This window comes from Sardina pilchardus, chromosome 2 (genome assembly GCF_963854185.1).
Source record: "Sardina pilchardus chromosome 2, fSarPil1.1, whole genome shotgun sequence".
Lineage (NCBI taxonomy): Eukaryota > Metazoa > Chordata > Actinopteri > Clupeiformes > Clupeidae > Sardina > Sardina pilchardus.
The window spans coordinates 21,260,064-21,276,266 of record NC_084995.1 but is presented as its reverse complement, the minus strand read 5'-3'; the positions used below and the strand labels follow the sequence as shown (position 1 = coordinate 21,276,266).

The following is a 16,203-nucleotide window of genomic DNA, read 5'->3' as shown; positions in this document are numbered from 1 at the left end:
ATTTTATTTCTTCCCTTTTACGGTATCACCTCCACCCATCACACCCAGTCCCTTCTTATGTAGTGCTCTTGTAGTAGCGTACTTTCCACACAATGTCATCTTTTAACTAAATTCTGTGTCTGTGTAGTAGCCTAGGCCATGTTTGATTATCTGGTGTGGAATGTCCTGTTTGTGATGTGTGAATGGAGTCCTTGAACTTTAAGTGTACTGCAGTGTCCTCTGTGTTTGTGCTTCACTCTGTTTGTAATGTACAATGTCAATGTTCAGTAGGCTAAGATTGGGCCTTCGCCTTAAGTACCGATAACTCTTTCTAGGCCTCACCTTGGCTTTCATCAACAACACATCAAGAATGAGAACTCTGGCATGAAGTATATAAATAATTCGCATTTTGTTTAATAAATAAAAACGATATATCTATGACTATTTAATTACTACAAATGAGGAATGAAAGGTATGTATTGTCATAAAGAGGACATGGTGCGTAAGTTAGTTCTAATGGTTCAACTAGTTTATGAAGGCGCAATGTCAGGGAACAAGACATCTAGGCTACTGTACTCCAAGGTAACAATTTTAACAAGACAATCTTAGTCACAAAACAGGGCACATTTCTGTGAATTAAATCCATAATATTACTTTCCCAACAGCTTCAGACAGTATGTGATAATATAAAACAAAGTCCACACTTGTTTACTACAGTGTAACCATTCTAACTGTTTAAATAAATAAGGTTAGAAAATGAAAGACATATAGAGGGACTGTAAGCAATGCTGAATTAAGTTGCATTTGTTGATACTCTTAGCAGACACTTTCGTTCAGAGTGATTTACATTATTTGAAGCAAACACCAAACAGAACCCACCAGAAAGGTAGCCCACCCCTCCCTTCAATGATCTCCGCACATATCCACTCTGTGTTTTGTTATTGTTCAGGGGACAGGCTGCTACTTCATTTGTTTTCAGTTCACGGAGCCACAATCTGTGTACGAAGCTAGGTTTGTTTGCACAGAGTGCACAATTGCTTTTCTGGGTTCCTGTTTATTATGTTTTAAGACCGTATACCGTAACCGTTTCTAAAAAAGTTACAGGTAAATAAGAGGGCTGTCCAATATCTTGTGATCAATTCTGTCTTTAACTAACTGCAAAGTGGCACATTTGCCTATCAAAATTGACTACAGACTACACCATTTTCCCTGTGTACTATTCAGCATAGGCCTAATACACACCTGTAGATAATTATGTTATTTTGAAAAGGGGGGTAACAATCATAAGATGGTAAATAATTTGTGGAATGATGAACACATATTCAGAGTTCACTACCAAGCATTTTGCCTTGGTTTAAACAATATTGTAGATACAATGTAGAGTAGTGTCAGTTGCTGGTGATCTGTTGTGCTGGGCTAGATTATACCTCTTTGGAGAAAAGCATACTGTTTTTATGTTAACTGTTGCAGGAAGGGTATCAAAACAATTGAGAAACAAATACAATATGAAAATGTGGCTAACATAAACACAAACATAGAACACACTGTAAATATTTAAAAATGAATAATCATATGTATTGCTTCAACACGCTATCCATCAGTATTCACTACAACACCACAGTAATGGGCTCGGTGCACTAAAGTCACTTAGTACTGCCGTTTGACTTCCGGTGGAGCGTTAACTTTATTGAAACGGCACCTTCTGTTTTATTCTGTTCCTTAAATATTCACTAAGACACGGAATATCTTGTTTTCCCAAAAAATAAAATTTCAACATGCTCAAATCCTTCTTTATCGTAACGTGTTGATTCCCTTGGTGCAACACTCAACTGGGTCCGTGTAGACACGAATTACCATAGCAATAGATGCAGGTTCGAACACACCGGAAATCTAACGGCAGTACTAAAAACGTTTGCGCACAGAGCCTATTGAATAGATAACATGATAATGGAATATCTGAACAGAGGTGTATGATAACACTCATATTATGGAGTCATCCCTTCTGCTGTCAGTACCAACCAGTGTTGGCAATTTAGCAATTCTCAGACAAAGAGGTAGAGGTAATGATAGAAACCCTGCTAGTAAATGGTGTATTACAGATATGACGCATATGACATTTGCTATCTGAGTATAAATTATCCATATTCACTTGAGCCCAAACCCACAGCCGTCTAATTCATCCTGTCATAGATGAGCAGAGTGGATTCTCTGGTGCCTCTTCAGATTGCACTTCTGAGTGAAGCGTTTCCCACAGTCCGAGCAGATGTATGGCCGCTCTCCCGTGTGTACCCTGCAGTGTGCCTTCAGGTTGCTAAGTTTGGTGAAGCTCCGGCCGCACAGGGCACAGCAGAAGGGCCTCTCACCGGTATGGGTCTGCTGGTGCGCCCTCAAGTGGCACAGGTGAGAAAAGCCTTTCCCACACTGGTTGCAGCTATGAGGTGCTTTGACAGCGTGGTGGCTCAGGTGAGTCTTGATGCCCGCCACCTGCGGGTAACCCCTGGCCACGTGGATGCCGCCGATTCGTCGGCCGCCAGTGTAAACTCTCTGGTGGTGATGGAGCTGGACGGGCTTGGTGGCAGAGCTCTTGTAAAGAGAGGCGTTTCTGTCCACTTCCACAGAAGCCAGGCTTGAGGCCGTCACCACAGATGGCTGCGCTAGGGCTGGGTTGTGTTTTCTGACCGGTTCATGGCGCTCCATGGGCTGAGAGGCCAGGCGGTCTGTTGGAAGCTGAGGACGGGGGATCTTCATCGCAACCTCTGCCTGGGGCCGGCTTGGTGAAGTCTGGGGTGCAATGTCCACCCTTGGCCTATTTACTTTGGAGGAACTAAGAACCACATTGTCCCTAGGTGCCTCTTCCTTCTCTCTCCACTGTGGATACACAACCTCCTGCTTTACTGATGCAGAGTCTGAGGCCCCAATATGATGCTTTGTGTTGAGAGAGTCTGTGGAGGACTGTGGGTTGCTGCTTGATTGGTGCTGGGAAGAAGAAGAAGCAGTTGTTGTGTGGTCTGATTTGAAATCAGGGCCAGTAGGTGTTCTGATAGGGTGACTTCTTGAGGATCCTCTGTCCTGATTACTCGGTCCACTCTTACGGTTTTTCATATCCAGTAGCTTCATCACTGGCTCAGGGAGTTGACAGTCACCCAGTACACCAAAGCTCTCCCTCTGAGCCTTCTGCTGGTCTTCTGAGAAGCTGTGAACCATGACAGACTCGGCATCCTGTGACTCTGATGGATCTGTGATGACTTCTTTCTTCACCAGGTCAGCAGGTTGAACAGCAGTCAATTCTATGACCTAGAACAGATGGGTTTTTTTTTTTTTAAAATCAACTAAATAAAAACTCATGCGTCATACGTATGTTACATGTGAAAAACAAAATGTGAGTAGCTATGATATGTACCTTGAAATCTCTGTCGGAGCCAGAGGAAGGAATCTCCTGTACCGTTTCTGAGGCTTCCCTTCCACAGCTGGCCCACCTCCCAGCCACTCCATCCTCCTGCTTCACAATGGGACATTCCTCTCCACCTTGGATGAGGACAAAGATGGTTGGTCAAATTCAGAAGAAAATGTAGGGTGAAAATTGCTATAGGATCCTATGAGACATGACAACACGAGCTGTAATTACAACTCTATTATGATTTTTGATTATGATTGTGAAGTGTGAGATAGATATGCTATTGTAGTGATATAACAATCTAATAATAATATGTATTAAACTCTTGGAAAATATAATACTGGTCATGTTTGCTGTTTCTACCATCCTTCATCCTTTTAAAACACATACAATGTTCTAGGCTGCTACTAAAACGCACCAGGTTGTGATTCATCAGTGGGGATAACGCTCCTTCCACAGTCTGTACATTTTCCTCTCCTGCTCTTCTCCCATTCTTTCTCCTTAAGTTTGAGCTCGGACAGCTGTAGTCTTCGCTGCAACAACTCCACTTCTTGCTTCCCGCGGCCCACTTCCTCAAGCAGGCTGTCCTCGACCAGCCTGGTGATCTCGTACATTGCAGATTTAAGAATGGTCTCCAAGACATTAGACAACTGAGTCTGAAAAGTGATGATGACTGTCTCCGACATGTTTGGTGATCTGTGTGGGAGAGCACTTTACACGAAGTGTTCGATTTCACCCGCAACTCCCCTGAAGTCCGACTCTGAATTTATGTTAATATCCTACTTATGCATCAACATTGAGAAGAAAATAATCAAAGCTCATCAAACCAGTCCATTCCTTAAATACTTCGTTGCTAACTTGCATAACATTACCTAAGGTCAAATCTTCAGAAACGAATTGTAGCCTATGCCACTCTGCATTGGTCTCACTGACAGCCTTAACACTAGGCATGCCCGCTCCGACACCGACTTACATCAATATAAACACGAGAAAATACATATCGCTAGATGAGACTGCAAAGAAAGACAACACTGGAACATCAAAGCTCAATCAACACACTAGGCTAGATAAGGTTTTGATGGTTAATATAATGATAGCTAGCTAACCTCTAACGTTAACGTTGCCTAGCAAGCTCGCCGTAACCTACAGGAGGTTGCCTTGGCATTACATCGAGGGGATAGTGAATGTATTTCGGAAAGTCACTTCATTAGGCACTACTGATAGCATAAAGTATTGTGTACTGTTTAGATACTATGAAGCTAGCAAACTTAGCTGTTGCACCAAGAACTACCTCGACGTAGAAAATGAAAGCCTTGTTGTAAACAGTGATGTCACCCATGGTACGGTGGCCTGTAAGGTCTTGCCTACAGGGTCCGTACTTCGCCTATTATTTGCGCTCATGGCATTTACATGTACTTTAGTTTATCTGTGGTATCCTACTGCTGATACATGGGCAAATTAATGATGTTTTTTTTAAATTATTTTTAGACAAAGCAAAGTGTATTTTGATCTTAATGGCATTGCTGTTATTAATCAGGCGTAGACCTAAAATATTTTATTCAAAACAGTAATCCAGCTCAGTTTGCCTCGATTTAAAGATTATCATTCACTGATATGGATATGCCATAATGCATCCATGATGATGTTCGCAGATCTAAATTCCCTCAGTGGCAGCGAAACTCAGTTTTGTCTGGCTAAGAGAAAAAAGGGGTATACTGCTGCATCAACTGTACACAATATAGTAGGACACAATATAGTAAACCCTATTATGTTAATTTGTTTAATTTCTGCTGTCATTACGTTAAGTGGCTATCCTCAGCTGAAACCTGCAGCAACTTACGGGCCTCCAGGCAATGGTACATAGGAGAGTGTCTGTACAAGATTAGTGGTATGACCCCACCCCACCAGGATGATCTAGTGTTGGAATGGAAATCATATACATATGAGGCCAATAACATTGGTTTTTAATAAAGTCTTCACATTAACAAAAGTAAAATAAGTACAATGTAATTTTACCTTATGCACAGTAATTCAACATCAGACCTTTTTAAATACAAAATAAAAAAACCTTACCTTAAATCTCCTTACAAGATTTATACAATGGATATTCAAAAGTTACAAACACTGGTAATAACACTGGTGATGGTAATAAACAAATGAAATAGAGTACAGACACAAAAACATTGCTCTTAAATGACAAAATTGAACAAGAGAATAATACACAGGCAACATCAGTAAATAACTAGAAATACAACTAGGATATGGAACCCCTATATCAATGATTACTTTTTTTATGTGGTCCCATCATATGCTCTACTTACTTATTCCAAACAGCAGTTCTTGTTTTAAATCTTAGTTCCTGAGGTCAGGCCTGTGTTTGCGCTGATGTGACTTTAGATGGTCCAAGCGTTTGAAGCTGAGGCCGCACACTGTGCAACAATACGGCCTCTCTCCCGTGTGCGTCCGGTAATGGACCTTTAATATGTCTGCTCGGGTGAAGCTTTTGTCACACAGTGTGCAGCAGTGTGGCTTCTCCTGGGTGTGGATACGCCGGTGCAGCTTCAGGTTCCACAGACGGCTGAACTTGTTGCCGCAGAGCGAGCAGCAATATGGCTTGTCGACGGCATGGCTGCAGTGGTGTTTCTGGAGGTCAGTGAAGGAGGAGAAGCCTTTGCCACAGTGGCTACACAGATGAAGGCCTTCTCCTTGATGGATACGCTGATGGACTTTAAGGTTGCAGGCTTGTGTGAAGGACTTCCCACACTGATTACAGGAGTAACGACTAGAAGACCCAGTACGGTGGGACTGCATGTGTGCCTTGAGGGACCTGGCATCAGGAAAGTTAATCAGACACTGACTGCAAGTGTGTAGTCTCTCTTCCCTACTACTACGTTGAACCAGGCCATCAGTTGATGTCAGGGGTGTGTGACTGAAGGGGTCTCCTGCGTACATTTGTTCACGATTGTCCAGTGATGAACCGCTGGGAAGGACTCCATGCTCCCGCCGTTCTGCTTCCCCATTGTTTTGGTATATAGCACTGGGGTCCTCCAGGTACCCATCCTCATTGATCAGGAAACAGTTGAGGTCAGCTGAGACAGTGTTTCCACACGACGGATTAGCAGGGGGTCGTCCATGAGTCCCCCTGGCAGTGCCTTTCCTCCCCTTAAGTGTGCCAGACCCATGTGTGCGCCGAGTACCCTCTACCATTACACCCAAGTCAGCAGGGAGGTGGGCCTGAGGTGTGCTGTAGCTGAGAGCACCATCCTCTCTCGTGGGAGATGGATTCGCCAATCCATCAAGGTCACCCATGTCTAGGACCTGGCTGCTATAAGATGCATCAAAGCCGCCAAGCTCATCCATACTGTATCGGGATCTGTACGGCAATCCTTGCAGGTTCTCTGCTTCCCGATCTGGGCCAGGGCCTTGAGACTGGATCTCTAATTCAGTGTCCCATTCTTCCTGGCACTGTTGGAGATGCTCTTCGCGGCCACATTTACTGTCTGATGAATGCAAAATCTCTTCTTCTGGAATGACATTGATGAAAATGTGTTAGGTCCCTCTTGCATTTGCTTTATGACCAATATGAATATTGCTAAAGTTGCAATATCCTATTTGTTTTAGGTTAGCAAACCGTTGTAGGTATTTTAACTCAACCATCAATTAAATTACAGCCCTAATTTCCACACTCGTGAGGCAACATGCTGATAGCCTAGAGCTGTTTATGGCCAAACCACTATGTTTGCGTACAAACACTGCAGTCTTCAGAGCACACAAGGAACAAACAGGTAGCAACCATGGGTAGCAATTCACTGAATTAGACAGAAATTATCTGAAGGACCTAAATCACAGACTGCACATTCAAGATTTAAAAAAATAAATAAAAAACTATTTCATGCCCTGTTACCTGAACCTTTTTTTTTTTTTTTTTTTTTTTTTTACTTTTGTAATCTTTTCTTGCTATTCTGTTATAATTCTGGCTCCTCTTTTACATATGTGTGTACAAATAACTGCTTCATACCAACAGGCCCCTCGCCTCCCACTAGTTAGTGAGAGGGAGTTATATTGCTGATGAAAAGATGAAGCAGAATCATCAGGGCATGAGAAGGAAAAAACTCCATGCAGGTCAACAGCGGGAACAGCCACTGGGTAAACTTGTTGTGTTCCTCTTCTGCTTTGATGTGAAGAAATAATAATAGCTGATCTGCTGACTTGCATCTCTAAAGTCTGTGTCTCTAACCTAGGCAATGAAATAAAGTTAATTCTCTATTGTTTTTAAATTACATGTGAGTAACAGGCTACGCAACTATTGGCAAACTTTTACATCTGAAAATAGCCTAGTTTCTTCTAGCTATCCAGTTACCTCACGTCATGTTTGCTTGTCATTTGTGCAGTGCTCACCAGAAATTAACATTGCATGACCATCCAAAAAAGGTTCACTAGTTGGGCGTTTCAATATTTATTTTAACTAATGACATGGCAAATATTATGACATACATCCTCATATGCTTATATACCCCTACTTTCCAAGAAATGGCCTAAGCCTACGGACACAAAAGACTCTCCTTAATGTGAAAGGCACCTAGTTAGACCACCAATACAATGTAATCATGACATTAGAGATGAGCGTTAAAAAGGGAAAAAATCAATATGAAATAATCAAATAACAAAATGTTTAGGCTACCTGTAATTATGAACTCCAATAAATATGAATATAATGTGTAATATAGGCTATAAGTGATGCCTCTGTAAGGCACGCAGCATCATCAAAGACTCTCTGTTCTCACTGCAACCACAAACTGTTCACGCCACTCACCTCCGGGAGGCGTTACAGGTCTCTCCGCACCTGAACCAGCACCTGCGACTGTCACTCTACTGAACTCTAGCTCTGTACCCCAGTGATCAACAAGCTCTGGTATTCGGTGACCTCAGGAAACACAGATCTATTTGTGAAATTGCCAAAATTGTCCTTTAACACTCACCTTCCATGCACAAACTCCACTTGTCAGGATGCTCCTGCAAACTGCGTAGACTCTCCTCTTTGGGTTGTGAATATACCTTAACCCTGCTGGTGGCATTATCCTGTGAACATGAATGAATCCTATTTTATGGAGTAACTGAATTCTGTCATTCAAGTACAATAAATATAAAGACAAAGATACAGCCCATGTTACAGCTGAGGAATTATACACACCACAGTCACACAACTGGAATCTGATGTTGGTTCTTGCTCTGCATTGGTAGAACCATCTCTCGTGCTGCCACAACTGTTCCACTCATCTTCTTGGACCTCCTCTTGCTTCAGCCCACCACCTCTATCTGAGACAAGTTAACGTAGGGGTCATTCCACCTCAATTCAACAAATGCCTTCTGCTTGACCATCTCAGATTTCCTTCAAAATTTTACCACCTAAAGAGTAACCATTTAAACTAACTTAGCCAAAATATTAGATTGGTATACCTAATACATCCAGAGAAAAACATTTTTGAACATGGTACCCCCCTTCTGATTTTTGACACATTGGCGCCCTCATCTAAATCTGCAGCAAAGTTCAGATGTCATTATCTCAAAAAGTTTTCAAGCTAAAGACTTAAAATTTTCTGTGAATAATGATTGCTACGTATAGGTTCCACATATTAATTCGTAGGCCGTATGTGTTGATACTGACTGTGTTTCAATCTTGTGAAATCAGAAGAAAAATTGCAGATTTTTTTCAAACCCCCACATTGGGTGCACCATTACACAATTTATAAACAAAATGTTTGGCAAATGGTTATGTCTCTCTACAGAAGTGTTTAAGCTGTCTTTGAAAAAGTAATTAAGAGGTGTCTATATTGCTTTTTTGTTGGAAGTATTGTAACACAAAACTGAAAAATAATCAATTTGGATGATATTGTATCTCCCCATTACAGAGGTATGACAAGCTATACCAATGAATTGAACACATCTCCAGAAAGAGTATGAAATGGGCTTTCAGACTGTGAAATTTCAAGATGGTATTATGGCTGCAGTTATTTAAATTTATTTTTTTTAAATGTTGGTCTATTACAACAATTAGTGTTGTTTTTGTACTATTATTTCATGATTTCATAATCCTTGTCTTATTCCTAAGTATCAGATGTTTATGTCTTATTCTGTTAAACATTTATTTTTTCATTTACTTGCTGGGTGATGAACTAATAAAATATTTCCTGTATTTCCTAAATAAATTGCTGCTGCCACTATTTAATGCCACTAGATGTCACTATTTAGTGATATCAGCAATGTGCTGTTATAGTAGACCAATATTTAAAAAAATAACATTTCAATAACCATAGCCATAATACCATCTTGAAATTTCGCTGTCTGAAAGCCCATTCCATACTCTTTCTGGAGATGTGCTCAATTCATTGGTATAGCTTGTCATACCTCTGTAATGGGGAGATACAATATCATCCAAATTGATTATTTTTCAGTTTTGTGTTACAATACTTCCAACAAAAAAGCAATATAGACACCTCTTAATTACTTTTTCAAAAACAGCTTAAACATTTCTGTAGAGAGACATAACCATTTGCCAAACATTTTGTTTGTAAATTGTGTAATGGGGCACCCAATGTGGGGATGTGAAAAAAATCTGCAATTTTTCTTCTGATTTCACAAGATTGAAACACAGTCAGTGTCAACACATACGGCTTACCAATGAATATGTGGAATCTATACGTAGAAATCATTATTCACAGAAAATTTGAAGTCTTTAGCTTGAAAACTTTTTGAGATAATGACATCTGAACTTTGCTGCAGATTTAGATGAGGGCGCCAATGTGCCAAAAATCAGAAGGGGGGTACCTTGTTCAAAAATGTTTTTCTCTGGATGTATTAGGTATACCAATCTAATATTTTGGCTAAGTTAGTTTAAATGGTTACTCTTTAGATGGTAAAAGTTTGAAGCAAATCTGAGATGGTCAAGCAGAAATTTTCTCTAAAATCCGTTGAATTGAGGTGGAATGACCCGTAGGTTAATGCACAACTAGGCTCTATTTTAGACAGCAAGACGAATATTGTATTGGGTGTCCGATAACTTACTAGTCTGTGTTATCAAGTTCCTTTCAACAGGGTTCTCGGTAGATCCAGTCTTCCCGCAGTTTACACACCTCATCCGGCGTACGTTCTCGCGGTCTTTACGTCTACTCTCAGACAACTGTAGTCGCTTCTTAAGGGACTCTACCTGTTCTCTGTTTCGGGACACTTCCTCTAAGAAACTGTCCTCTACAAGCCTTGTTATCTCAAACATTGCTGCTTTAAAAACAGTCTCCATTACCCCAGATAACTGAGACTGAAAGGTCAGTATCGCCTCAGACATCCTGGCTCGCAAAACGAAAACACTCCCTTTCAACGTTGTAAGTGTACAACTGCACACAACCAAAAAGCTGTCAATTTAGTGGTAGATTGCACTAACTATTTCCTGCGAGGTTATTGAACTGGGTACCACATCTTAAAAATCGATTCAGGAGGGGTATAGGTGAAACATCATCGCCACAACGGAGGCAGGCTCTACGGCTTAATTTGAAAGCATTGCTTAAATGATGGAGTTATGGCACCATTTGGAACTATTCAAATCACCCAAACGTCAAGGAAATTATAGGCTACACACGGTCGCTAGATAGCCACGTAACGTAAGGAGTTTTCCAAATACAATCAACATTCAACTCGCTACACAACGATTCCCATTTCCGAGACAAATAGCGTGGGTGTCTTTGGGAGACGATGCTGAAGAGACAACTATATGGCAAAATAGAGCAATTCACATGACCACATAACTATGTAAAAGATCAGATTCATTAGCAGGAAAATAAGAAGTCCAACTTCACCCTTAAAGCACGCTGAATTTCCGGAAACATATGTACGGGTCGGGCGACTGGACAATTTGTACCACTCATTGTTTGTGCGTATTTGCTTCGCTTCTGGTTGCAACGCATTTGATTTGTTTGCTTGTTAATTTATCAGCTCAGACTTAGACACAATTAAGAGTGTTTTATCTTCTTTTTAAAGCAGGCTACCACAACATAGCCGAGCATGCAACGGAATTATTTTCTGAATGATTATTCGGCTGATTTGTTCGAATAAAAGCTGTATGATGCGTCTGTTCACCACATTTCAAGCATGTATCTAAAGTGTAGATAACTTAGTCAACTTTGGGACACCAACGACAAATCCAGATTGCTTGTGGTGACTTAGTTAAAAGCAATGTGGAAATGTTGCCTCACTTGGCAGACTATGTTTTTTACCAGGCTACTTGAGCAGATGAATAGCCTAAAACGTCCTCATCTTTTCTAGCCAACAACTTTCTCTCCCAAACATCACATTTCATTTCCGCATCAGGCTTAAAATGCACACTAGGCTGTCAGTTACACAGTTTCAGACGTTCACTGTGTGTGGCGTGCGGAAGTGAACATTGATCTTTATCCTACTAGCCTAGAGAACGTCAACGACGGTGAACCTGAGGGCAAGAAGCCAGTTGCGCACGTTGAGCAGCATAGCCAACCCAAGAATACTTTCGTTTACCGCCTAGCCTACTCTGGATGGTGAATACTTATACGGTCTATGCGAAGAACTCTTTGTTAAATTATTATGATGTCAAATCATGGAGACTTTCAACGTCAGTTTACAACTGTTGTGGAGAAGCTACTGCGTAACGTTGTTTTTGAGACGATGCAACTCTTCGAGAATTCAGTCCAGGAACTAAAAGTAGAAATAGTTCGAATCCGGAAAGAGAACGGTAACTTAAATGATAAGCTTAATTTATTTGAAAAGTCACGACCATGTACGGACTCAGGAAATAACTACATCCCCATTCCAAAAGACAATTCTCACAAACGTGACATCGGTGTGCAGTGTGGTAAGTTGTGAGCCGGTGAATTATTGTTTCTCTCTATTTCCTGGTTCATGCAGGTTCAGACCCCATGGATATTTCCGTCCTTCTCCAAAGAATAACAAAATTAAGTTTGTCTATGTAGGCCTAGGTTAATGGTCACTGGTTCTGAGAGGGCACTTTTTACTTGGCTTAAGAATACACATGTGGCAGGCTAGGCTACCCTATGTAAACAATGTGTGTCCCCATAGCCTGCAAGGTGCAGAGACCTATAGGCTACAAAGAGGAAAATGTGAAAAAGTGTTTACTGATTTATAAACATACATTTGTATGTATTCATTAGACCTAGGTAAACAAATTGTGTAACATTAGGCTATGCTTTTATAGGCCATCACATAAATTATGTGTAGCATATGGAAATAAATGTGTGTTTATTCTTTGATCTGAATAGATTATATAAAATATTCCAAAGCCTACTCAGCTTATTGACGGTTGTTTCAGTGAATATGTAAAATGAAGTGTGATCTTTCCGTGTCAGTCAGGCCAACCGTGGTGGAGAGATCCTGCAGCCCGTGTCCTCAACGTGAAGATGATGATAGGAGCACATTTCAAAACCTGTGCCCAAGTCTCTCAGAGGAGGAAAACCGCCAGTTGGCACTGGTCCTTGTCAAGCAAGAGGTCACTGCTTATTACTAGTCCTTTCCCCCATTTTGCAGTTGTGGTCTGTGCTCACTGTGGTTTTGTTTCATACATTTTTGTGTTTTTGTAAATCTCTCTGTCTCTCTCTCTCTCTCTCTCTGTGTGTGTCACAGGAGTTTGACTTAGATGACAACAGCACTGGATATTTTTTGCTAAAGCAAGAAGATGGAGAGGCAAAGCTTATCCGGAGGCAACACATAAAGGACATTCCACCAGAAGGTGAGAACATACGTGTGAATTCTCAGCTTAAATTTGTTGACTCAATATTGTCATTATTTCCTCCAGATTTCACCTGCTTTTTCACTTACATTCATCCCAACCACTCTTTTTTTAGTGTTTCTCTCCTCTGGGCTTCGTAGAAAGACGACAGAGGAAAGCCTTTCTGGAAAAGCTACTTCAGAATCTACTTCATCAGGTGTAAGAGTGGAAACAGAAAAGCACAGGATAAGCACTTCTGAGGTTCAAACTAGAAGCAATCAAGGAGTTAATCAGGGAAAAATATTACAAGAAAACGCTAAATTACCTGCTCCAACATCTAACACAAAGATGCAAGCTCTCTGCACATCTGCTACGACGCGTATTGCTGCCCAACTCCCCCAACCTCGTGAACTTCCCAAGGGCAGTATAGTGCAGTCTCAGGCTCTAATTCCAACGCCGCTGTCTATGTGCACACAAAGTAAGGTGCTGACTCAGACCTCCCAGGTTAGGATACAGTCAGCTCCACAGCCTGTCTCTAAAGCTCCCACTCTCCCTTCTCTGCGATCCCTTAAATCGGCTCCACCTGCTCAGGTCCCTCTTCTCCCTGCTCAAATTCCAGGGTTACTACCAGGGTTGCTCTCAAATCAAGGGGCTAATATTACAAATCCTCCAGCACAGTCTCATCACTCGCTTGTCGGTCACTCTGTCTCGCAAGGCCAAGTACAATGTAAGCCAACTCAGGTGCCAGTATCACAGCAACAAGCTCACCCATTTCAGTTTTTGCCCCAAATGACACCGTTCCCTAATTCACAACCAAACATTGTTGCTTCAGCAGGCCAGGGCTTGTTTCCAGCAGGTATGAGCCCATTCCAGTCATCAATGATGCACCTTGGTCCACCAACCGTAACTTCTGCTCCATGCCAGGTTCCATCTAACATACCTTCACTTCCATTAGATCAAAATTCTTCCACCTGCCAAATGGGCTCAAATATGCCACTTGTTGCTTTACTCCAGAATTCAACTTCAGCTCCAATACCAGCAACTAGATCCTCTTTCCCATCACACCAACTTCTAACTTCACCTCCATCCCAGTCTTTTCAGTCAGCACATGAAACCTCTCAAGTCCCATTGTCCTATCCATTAGAGAGTCTCTATGCTTCCCTGGACCCAATGTATGACCTGGAAGAACCTACCTTGACAACATTGCACCCACCTTCCATGTTTGACCAGACCAGTATGATGTCGGAGCATTTGTCCTCTGTGAGTTCCCAGCAACGTGCACCACTAGCCCAACCAGGCATTGCCCTTCAGACACCCTGCATGGCTTCTGACCAGTTCTCTTCAGGCCACTCAAGATCCATCTCACTGTCAGGACAGCCTCACTCGATGTCAAATGTGAATTTAAACAGACAGTACAGGAACTTGCCCGCATGTTCAAGTCTCCTTAGTGTCTCAGGCTCAGCACACCAAAGTGATGGAACTTCCACCAATATCAAAAATGATGACACAAAAGAAGGACAAGGGCACAGCGATTCTGTCCTTTTGAGACTACGATCACATGTCAAGACTTGTCAAGAATCCAACCGGGCTAACACAAGACAATTGGAGTCAGAGAGCCATAGCCTGGATGTTTCAGAAGAATCCAAACCCAAATTGAACCTGCAGGAGCTCTCAAGTGATGGGCCCATATATCAGAGAGAAGAAGACATGGCCATTCAAAATGACACAACTTTTCAAAACAATGACTCAGTAAAGGATGACCAGGAGATCGATCAGAAAAGTTTGGGCAAGTCTCAAGGACGCAAGAACCAGTGTGAGGTCTGTGGCCGGGTCCTCAGCAACGCCTCAGCGCTAGAGAACCACGCAAGGCTCCACACGGGGGAACGTCCGTTCTCGTGCGACAAATGTGGCAAAGCGTTCCCTAGCGTGAGGGGCCTGAACCGGCACGTCCAGATCCACGCCGACGAGAAGCAGCACCAGTGCCCCGAGTGCGGCAAAAGCTTTGTTTACCACTTCACTCTGACCAAGCACCAGCTCATCCACACGGGCGAGAAGCCCTTCCCTTGCAAGGTCTGCGGCAAGCGCTTCTTGGCCAAGGCTGACCGCGCCACTCACATGCGCATGCACACGGGGGAGAAGCCCTACAGCTGCGCGCAGTGCGGCAAGAAGTTCAAACACCGAATGGCGCTGAATATGCATATGCAGGGGCACAGAGGAGAGAAGCGGTACAGCTGCCCGACCTGTGGCAAAGGATTCGTGGACCTTGGCAATTTCAAGAGGCACAAGCGCATTCATACCGGGGAGAAGCCGTACGAATGCAAAGTCTGTGGCAAGAGGTTCACTCAGTCGGCACACCTCAAGAAACACCTCAACACACAGCACGTCGCAGATCAGTAGCCTTTGCAGTGTGCACAGGCGGTGGCTTTTGTTTACACTGGAAGTTTGAACTTAGATCAGTCTGTTAAGTAAGGGATTGCTAACTGATGTATGAAATTTAATGTGATGTGCAGTCATTGTCTGTGTTGTCAAACAATGCACTCTTAAAAGAAATGTGTTGAAAATAACACAACTTGTGTCTTTTTTAACACATCTTTGTGTCCAGATAGTTTTCCTTTTTTATTATTTGTTACACAAAATGTGTTGAAAATAACACAACTTGCATTGAAAACAACTCAACTAGCATTGGTTTTTAACACATCTCTGTGTTCAGATAGGGGCAACGCATTCGATTTTAAGAGTGTACTATTTTTGAGAGATTTCCGAGTTAATTTTTGATGACAGAATTGCGAAAGGCATTTGCAATAACTTGTGTTGCTATATGAAATATGAAAGCTTGCTCATTTTGAGATTGCTGCTTGTGTTACTTGAAAAATAAACATTGAAGACCTCTGTATACCAGTCTTTTATACCTTTTCTAAAGACATCAAATCATTTATTTGCACTCATGGTATCATGGTCCATGTTGTAAGTCGCTTTGGTTAAAAAGTGTCAGCCAAATGTAATGTAATGTAATCAGTCAGTCAGTGTGCCTTCAGCCATATTGAGTAAAGCAGACAAAATCATTTTATTCCAATGTGTTGTATTA

The 16,203-nt window shown here is 42.0% G+C and overlaps 3 protein-coding genes across 3 annotated transcripts; 1 reads left to right on the top strand and 2 right to left on the bottom strand.

Moving 5' to 3' along the window:
• Positions 1-386: 386 nt before the first annotated feature.
• Positions 387-4,665, bottom strand: si:ch73-109d9.3 (histone-lysine N-methyltransferase PRDM9). Its single transcript, XM_062521665.1, has 3 exons — positions 3,792-4,665; positions 3,380-3,504; positions 387-3,273 (listed from the first exon to the last, which is right to left on the bottom strand). The coding sequence occupies exons 1-3, from the start codon at positions 4,057-4,059 to the stop codon at positions 2,164-2,166; spliced, it is 1,503 nt and encodes a 500-aa protein (XP_062377649.1). The 5' UTR covers positions 4,060-4,665; the 3' UTR covers positions 387-2,163.
• Positions 4,666-5,320: 655 nt separating this feature from the next.
• Positions 5,321-11,328, bottom strand: si:ch73-109d9.2 (uncharacterized protein LOC565042 homolog). Its single transcript, XM_062521573.1, has 4 exons — positions 10,436-11,328; positions 8,565-8,689; positions 8,353-8,452; positions 5,321-6,897 (listed from the first exon to the last, which is right to left on the bottom strand). Exons 1-4 carry the CDS (start codon positions 10,710-10,712, stop codon positions 5,726-5,728), a joined length of 1,674 nt encoding a protein of 557 aa, XP_062377557.1. The 5' UTR covers positions 10,713-11,328; the 3' UTR covers positions 5,321-5,725.
• Positions 11,329-11,810: 482 nt separating this feature from the next.
• On the top strand, positions 11,811-16,011 carry LOC134066276 (uncharacterized). Its single transcript, XM_062521561.1, has 4 exons — positions 11,811-12,248; positions 12,760-12,899; positions 13,034-13,139; positions 13,255-16,011. Exons 1-4 carry the CDS (start codon positions 11,981-11,983, stop codon positions 15,513-15,515), a joined length of 2,775 nt encoding a protein of 924 aa, XP_062377545.1. The 5' UTR covers positions 11,811-11,980; the 3' UTR covers positions 15,516-16,011.
• The last annotated feature ends 192 nt before the right edge of the window (positions 16,012-16,203 follow it).